The 7,822-nt window shown below is 33.9% G+C and overlaps 1 protein-coding gene across 3 annotated transcripts in view; it reads left to right on the top strand.

The window, feature by feature from the left end:
• Positions 1 to 1,036: 1,036 nt before the first annotated feature.
• Positions 1,037 to 7,822, top strand: part of LOC109788930 (DNA topoisomerase, type IA, core) — a 33,341-nt gene continuing 26,555 nt past the window's right edge. Inside the window, exons 1-6 of one of the 3 annotated variants that reach the window (XM_083063621.1) lie at positions 1,037 to 1,222; positions 1,330 to 1,812; positions 2,698 to 3,062; positions 6,473 to 7,124; positions 7,286 to 7,372; positions 7,691 to 7,737. In XM_083063621.1, the coding sequence (XP_082919747.1) occupies positions 1,145 to 1,222; positions 1,330 to 1,812; positions 2,698 to 3,062; positions 6,473 to 7,124; positions 7,286 to 7,372; positions 7,691 to 7,737 (1,712 nt within the window). In that variant the 5' untranslated portion in view covers positions 1,037 to 1,144. Of the gene's footprint in view, positions 1,223 to 1,323; positions 1,813 to 2,697; positions 3,063 to 6,472; positions 7,125 to 7,285; positions 7,373 to 7,690; positions 7,738 to 7,822 lie in introns of all 3 variants that reach the window. The other 2 variants (XM_083063620.1, XM_083063619.1) reach the window with 2 other exon arrangements.

Below are 7,822 nucleotides of genomic sequence, written 5' to 3'. Positions count from 1 at the left end.
TCTGAACATCTGGAGATGTTCCAAATATTATCAACTATACAGTTGAATTTGTCATTTATGGCTTCTCTACCAGGGTAAAGAAACTCATTTGTCAGCATGGGCAACTCTTGATTCCCAAACTTCATTTTTTGTTTCACACCGGGATACGAAACCCTTGAAGGTTTCATCGTTTATCATTCCTGCAAAACGAGACAAAATATCAGCAGCAATATTTTCCAACCAACTTTCCAAACTTTCACTTGGGAATAGCATTACCTCTAGCCAGAGTTCTAACAAATTTATTCTTGCTAAGCCAAGAAAATGAACACCAGGACTCAATCATAAAAGAACTATTGTAATAACCATACTATTAGTGCTAGTGTGTTATAGTGTTATACTATTGTGTTACTAATAAAATCATAAATTTATAAAATAATATGAAGATAGTAATTATAATAATAAAATAAAATAATAATTTAAGTTTGTTCAATTCTTGGATCATTAAATTGTAAAATACAAATTCATGATCTTGACCAACTAAGGTCAGATGTATTTAGTTTGAACCATATTTAATTTGATTAAAAAAAATAAATTAAATCAATTTAATTGACTTAATTTGGATCATCAATTTTATCAAATTGTCCAAATTGATGAACACCCCAAATTGATGAACACCCCTGTTCAAATCCTTATCATCACATTGAAAATGCCAATTGCTCAAATCAATTAATAGACTATCATGTCGTGATTTTTTCACCTCAAAAAGTCGTCTAATTATGGGATTTGGGATACAATGTATAACATTTTCACCTTAAGTAGAGTAAAATAAGGATTATTGTGGTCTAATTTAAATATATATCCAATAATTATAATCTCAAGTAATTAATTTACTTTGCGAAATAAAAATTACTTTTAAAAGAAGAGAAGGAGAGGTGTGCGTAGAAAAAAACTTGCAGTAATCCGAAAAAAGCCCAGCCCAGCCCATGTAGTAATCCCCCTTCCGCTGTTCCTTCCAAAACGCGATAACCCAGCCAAAATCGAAGTATATAAGCTCAGTGTTCCAGATACAACGCCAGTTGCCGTTACTCTTAAACCCTCTCTCAAACCAAAACCCTTTCTTTCTTCTCTCATCGCAGTGACACAATGAAATGAACACACTCCAACAATGATTCAACTTCACCGTAGCTTCTTCTCCACCGCCTCCGTTCCTTCCGCACCCCCTCTCTCTCTCCGCCACTTCATGGTCACTCTTCTTTTCTCTTCCTCAATAGTATTCTAATTTATTATTTATTGTATTTTATTGCAACGTAATCGTGATTTGCTCGAAACGGTGTCGCATCGCAGTTGCAGTTCAGGGCGCTTCAGACTCCTCCTCTCTCGCCGCACGCCACGTCAGCAATCGGCGCCACCGTCCAATGTCGAACGTGTCTCTGTCTTCGCTTCCCTCCCGCGAAGAGCCACTTCGTCAAGTCCACGACGTCGTTTAGCGGCTTCGGGTTTCCGTTCGGTTCGAGCGCCGCGACGCCGTTTGGCGACGCGGTTTTCTCGAAGGGGTTCTCGACGCGCGTGGGGGACGGTGAGCGGAAGAAACGGGCGAAGGCTTTCGCCTTTCGCGGAAAGGCGAAGGACGAGAGTGCGAGCGACGCTGCGTCGTCACGCGCCGCGAGTGGCGAAGAGGACGCGAAAACGGCGAAGAAGAAGACGGTGAAGAAGAAGAAGCAGTCGCGGAGCAAGAAGGTGTCTGCCACTGCCGGTGCAAGCAATTCGTCGCAAGAGGATGGTGCTGCGGAAGTTTCTAGAAAATCTTCGAAAGGGAAGAAGAAGGTTTCGAAGGTTAGTAATCGATAGGAAACAATAACGCGAGCGAAGTAATGACATTAGCACCTTTGAATTTAGCTTCTTCTGTAATAATGAATTAAGCTTATCCCTAAAGTTACAATTAGGTCATGCATACGCTAAAATCAACTTTTGGAGAAATTAAAAAAGAGAGCTTCATGAAAAGTTTAAGTGTATAAATAGATTTTTGCTTTAAAGGAGAAGCTTAGGGCTTGATTGAGTAAACTTTTTTAGAAACACTTCTAAGAGAGAAAAATGGGAAGGAAAAATGACATGAGTTTCTCCATAAGCTAAAATTAACTTATTCATAAGTTAAAAATAATATTTTGGAGAAGCTAATTAGAATAAACTTCTACAAATTAATTTATGCATGAGCTAATTTTAGTTTTTGAAAAAAATTATTTCATTTTTTCTTCTTATTTTTCTCTCATAGAAGTGCTTGGTGAAGTTTACCAAAATAAGCCCCTAGTTCATATCTATGTTTCCATTTTCTTCTCTTATTAGTGTTTATAAATAAGTTATCCAAACATGACGTATGGGCACTTCTAAATTGTAGCTCTTGTCATAGATGTTAATACTTTTAGTTGTATTGTTATTATTTTATGCCATTACTAATTTAAATACAATGCTTATTTGATATATTTTAATATTTTATTATTTCTATGACTTGTGCTTATGTTTAAAACATTAATTCTCTCTTGTGATTTAAGGCTATTATTTCATGTTAATTTTAGATAATTTTGTGTGTTGTGTATTATAGTTGTGTTTGTCCTGTGGATTTAAAAATTTGCTGTAATTCTGTGTCTATTTCATATCGAATTTGTGTTCTGTGTGTGTTGCATTTTTGCTTCGTATAATGACACTAATACTGTGGTTATTCAGAAGAGTTCGATTGAGAGTGCTATTGAAGAAATACCGGATAATTCTGGTACTGTGAAGGACGAGTTGAAGAAGAGAAATGGGAATTCTAGTCTGGTTGAAGAGGTGAAACCCCTATGGAAATTTATGCACAAGCCTTTGTATCCTCCCTCTGGAAAGTCTGTGGTGGTTGTGGAGTCTGTTACAAAGGCAAAGGTTATTAAGGGATACCTTGGTGATATGTATGAGGTCTTGCCAAGCTATGGTCATGTGAGAGACTTGGCTGCAAGGTCTGGGTCAGTGCGACCTGATGAGGATTTTAGTATGGTGTGGGAGGTTCCATCGCCTGCCTGGACTCATCTAAAGAGCATGAAGGTTGCACTGAGCGGGTACATTTTTCCATCCCTCACATCCACTTGCTATTGTTTTCTAGTGTCCGTTCAATATTTTGTTATTAGAGTAACACAAATGTGTCATGATTAATTGTGGGGGTTTGTTTCCGTTCCATGGTTGTGTGCATAAGTGGTTGAATGTGTTGCATGGGCATGGGAATGTGTATAAGGTAAAATAAGATATGTGTTTATATGTATATATTTTTTATAAATTGGTTATATTTTAACAATTTTATTTTTCTTTATTTCTTTATTTTAAAGACTGATGATATTTATATTGGTTTACCATCATCATTGTATTATTACTGGTCTTTTACCTCTTGAAAATTATATTAAAAAGGCATAATTATTGTGAGAAATAAGAAATGAAGAGAATTTTCTAAATTGGCTTTATTAAGTCACCCATCATTAGCAATTTTTCAATTTATAGGCAGGAGGATTACAATATAATAAATGAAAAATACAATTCACAAGTTAGAAAATAAAATAACACTATTTTCTTTGATATACTGACAATTCTTGTTGACTATTTAATATGGTTCAATTCTCAGCAATATATTTTAATTTTCAATTCTCCCCTTCAAGCTGGTGAAAAGGCATTCTCCATTCCTGGCTTAGATACTATAATTTTGAAAACTGGGCTGGTTGGTCTTTTGGTGAAGATATTTGCAAGTTGTTCTTATGAAGACACATACAAAGTACAAATCAATCCCCAGTCGAGCTTTTCTTTGATAAATATGTTTAGTATGATATTGTTGGACAAGATTATGAGCTATGCTGATTGCTGACTTATCGATTCATTGCATTTAATCTTCAAATCTTCTAATATAATCTTGAGCCTAAGTAATTTACAAATACCTTTTGTCACATCTCGAAACTTAACTGCAGCACTAGATCAAGCTACTGTAAAATGCTTTTTACTCCTCCAAGTTACTAGATTTTCTTTGAGAAAATTACAGGACCTTGTAATGGATCTCCATAAAATAACAGACTTTGCATAATTGAAATCAGTATAAGCCTTACGAGTTGCATTCCCATTCCTTTAAAGTTTTAAATAAAATTCTCTTCTTAGAGTTCCCTTATGCTTTGTTTGGATGGAGAATTTACAAAGAATTTGAAATTCAAGCATTTGTGAAATTCCTTAAAATAGTAGAATTTCAAATTCTCCCAAAAATGGGAGAATTTGAAATTCCTCATATTTTTTTTTCTTATTTCACATATATATTTTATCTTATCTCTTCATTCTTTTAATTATTGGATATTCAAAAATAATTTTAAAATTATTAAATATTATCTATAATATTAATTTTTAAAATTATTAAATATTTAAAAATAGATTAATATTTATTTTTATAAAATTTAATTTAAAAATCTCAACATATAAATATATTTTAAAATCAATTTTACTATGGTGGAATCAAATTATCATATTCAACCTAACAATTTAAAATTTAAGAAATTTGAATTGACTCATCCAAACAAATATTTTAAGAATGATAGAAATTGAAATCAAAGTAATTCAAATACCAAGAATTTAAAATTCCTTGAATTTGTAAAAATTCTCATTCAAACACACTATTAAGGTACTACAAAACTCTGTGTAACTCTGTGTTGCATGTAAATAAACATCTCTTGGATTGTGCATAAACCATAGTTTTAAAACTGGATCGGTTATCAAACCGGTTAGGGTACTGGGTTAGTGGGTCAAAGGTTGAACCGGTGGGTCACTAATTGAACCGCATGACTCGGTTTTTATTAATTTTTTTTAAAAAAATATTTATATTAAATATATTTTATACTTATAAATTTCAATAAATTCATATCCTATTTTAAATTTCAGTTTTCATCTTATTTAAAATTATTTTTATTTTTATTTTATATAAAGAAATACATAAAAAAATTACATGTTAAACGGTATATTAATACAAATTAAAAATATAAATAATATGTATATATATAATATGCTTACAATTTATATTACAAAATAATATATGTAATATCTACATAGATATTATATTATTAAATATATAATTTAGAATTATTAATATATTATAAAAGTTATTTAAGTTGCATATATTATAGACAAATATATTAGAATAAGTAGTTATTCTTATGCTTAATAAGACTCTTTACTCTTCCATTAACAAATTTAATTCTCATTGTTATTTTTGTGGTTTGTGGTCCTTTAAAAAAATTAAAAAAAAAATTTATGGTTGAACCGGTTTGACCCATCGGTTCACTGGTCGAACCGGAAAATTGACCGGTTCAATCCGGTTTGAAACGGGTTGAATGCATAACCGATCCAACTTAAGATTCGAACCGGCTGAACCACCGGTTCCTGGTTCAACTGGTCCGACCGGCTGGTCCGATCCGGGTTTTTAAACACTGGCATAAACTGACTAACCAAACTCATAGCAAATGCAAATGTCTAGGCTAGTTTGGGACAGGTAAATTTATTTCTTAACCAAATGCTTATGCATGCCTTTATCCACCATTGCACCTTCATCTACACTTCCCAGCTTACTTGGATAAGATCTACAGGAGTACACACAGGATTACAAGTTGCCTTACCTGTTTCGTTGAACAAATCTGTGATGTATTTTTGTTGAGATAAGAAAATACCAGACCTGGTGTAGGCCACCTCAATCACCAGAAATTTTTCAGCCTCCAGGAGTTTTATTTCAAACTCCCTTGCTAAATAATAACTCAAGGCTTGTTACTTCCAGTCACAATCATGTCAGCTACACGTACCAACAACATTGTCACTAGTTGAGTGTTTAATAAATAATATGTGATCTCCATTACTTTGCTTGTACACAAGGTTGTTAACCTTAATGAACCTTCCAAACCATGCTTGGGATGGTTGCTTCAACCTGCATAATGCCTTTTTCAACCTGCAGCCAGAATTTTCAACACTTTTTCCATATCCTGGTGGGACCTCCATATAAATTTCGAAATCATGCTCCCCATGTAAGTTAGTATTCTTCACATCAATTTGTTGTAATTCTCATCCATTATTTGCAAAAAGGGATAATATTACCTGGACTGTATTCATCTTTGCAACTGGAGCAAATGTTTCTGAATAATCAATCTTGTAAGTTTGTGTGAATCCCTTAGCAACAACCAGCGCTGCATTTTACTTCTCAATCAACCCATATATCTTATATTTTATTGTATATAGCCGTTTACAGCCAACAGGCTCCTTTCCTTTCAAGTAAAGGAGCTGACTCCATGTTTTATTCTTCTCCAATGCCTCCATTTCTGTATCCATGGCCTGCCATATAAGGCATGTAGTTGGTACCCATTAGGGGTAAAGTATGTAAACTTTGCTAACTTTTGAAGTATCCATCCATCCTAGTTTGTTGACAACATGTATCCTGCTTAATTCATCTTATGTTATTCGACAGAGCAGAAAACCTTATTCTTGCATCAGATCCTGATCGGGAGGGAGAGGCTATTGCTTGGCACATCCTTGAGATGTTACAACAACAGGGTGCTCTACATGATAATATTTCTGTAGCAAGAGTAGTCTTTCACGAAATAACTGAACGATCTATAAAAGGTGCCCTACAAACACCGCGAGACATTGACATAAATTTGGTTCATGCTTACCTTGCTCGGCGGGCTCTTGATTACTTGATTGGGTTTAACATTTCACCATTACTATGGAGGAAGTTACCAGGTTGCCAATCAGCTGGAAGAGTTCAATCTGCTGCACTTTCTCTTATATGCGATAGAGAAATGGAAATTGATGAATTTAAACCGAAGGAGTATTGGACTGTGGAGGTTCAGTTGAAAAAGAAAGAGCTGGGATCAAACAAGGATCTTACTTTTCCTGCTCACTTGACCCATTTTGATTCAAAAAAGTTGAATCAATTTTCAATTACTTCCGATTCTGAGTCAAGAAATATTCAAAGCAATATAAACTCAGCTGATTTTCAGGTTGTGGGTTTGAAAAAAAGCAAAAGTCGAAGAAATCCTCCAACCCCTTATATAACATCGACACTTCAGCAAGATGCTGCAAACAAGTTGCATTTCACCGCAAGTCTCACAATGAAGGTACTAGGATTTCTATTTATTCCTAATCTATTTATTTCCTTACTTATTCATGGCTGTAATGATAAGGTAATATTTGCTATTCCTGTGGAATTAACAATTAACTATGTTTAAATTTTTTGGAATTACTTTTATCACTAATCTCAATTACCTACTGAGTGCAGCTTGCACAGAAGCTCTATGAGGGAGTTGAACTGTCTGATGGTGAAGCAGTGGGTCTGATAACATATATCCGAACTGATGGACTTCATGTAGGTATCACTTTGGTTTCATTAATATGATAGAATGCTATGAACTACTCTGGATGCATTGTATATCCATATCATTAATTTGTCCACAAAAGCTCACCATACCATCTCCAAATATTCTCCTCTTTTGTTGTATGCCCCTACATTTCTTTTCTGTAACAATCATTTCATGAATCTTGCCTGTTTAAATGTAAGCACTAACTTGTGGTTTGGATAAGTGGATGGCATGTTAGGAGTCTCTTTCTGTGAACCCAGTATTGTCTCTAGATTATTATTTTTTATTTTTAATAATTTCAAGTTTCTTTGAATTTTCTTTCTTAGATTTCTGATGAAGCTGTTGCTAGTATACGCTCGCTGATCATTGAAAGGTGACATGCATTTCTCAATACACCTTTCTAAATATGTTTTCTATCAGAGTTTTAGTACTACCAATTATGTATTGTCATTTTATCA

Source organism: Cajanus cajan, chromosome 9 (assembly GCF_000230855.2).
Source record: "Cajanus cajan strain Asha chromosome 9, NIPB_CcT2T_4, whole genome shotgun sequence".
In the NCBI taxonomy this organism is placed as follows: domain Eukaryota; kingdom Viridiplantae; phylum Streptophyta; class Magnoliopsida; order Fabales; family Fabaceae; genus Cajanus; species Cajanus cajan.
This window is presented reverse-complemented; position numbering and strand designations above follow the sequence as displayed.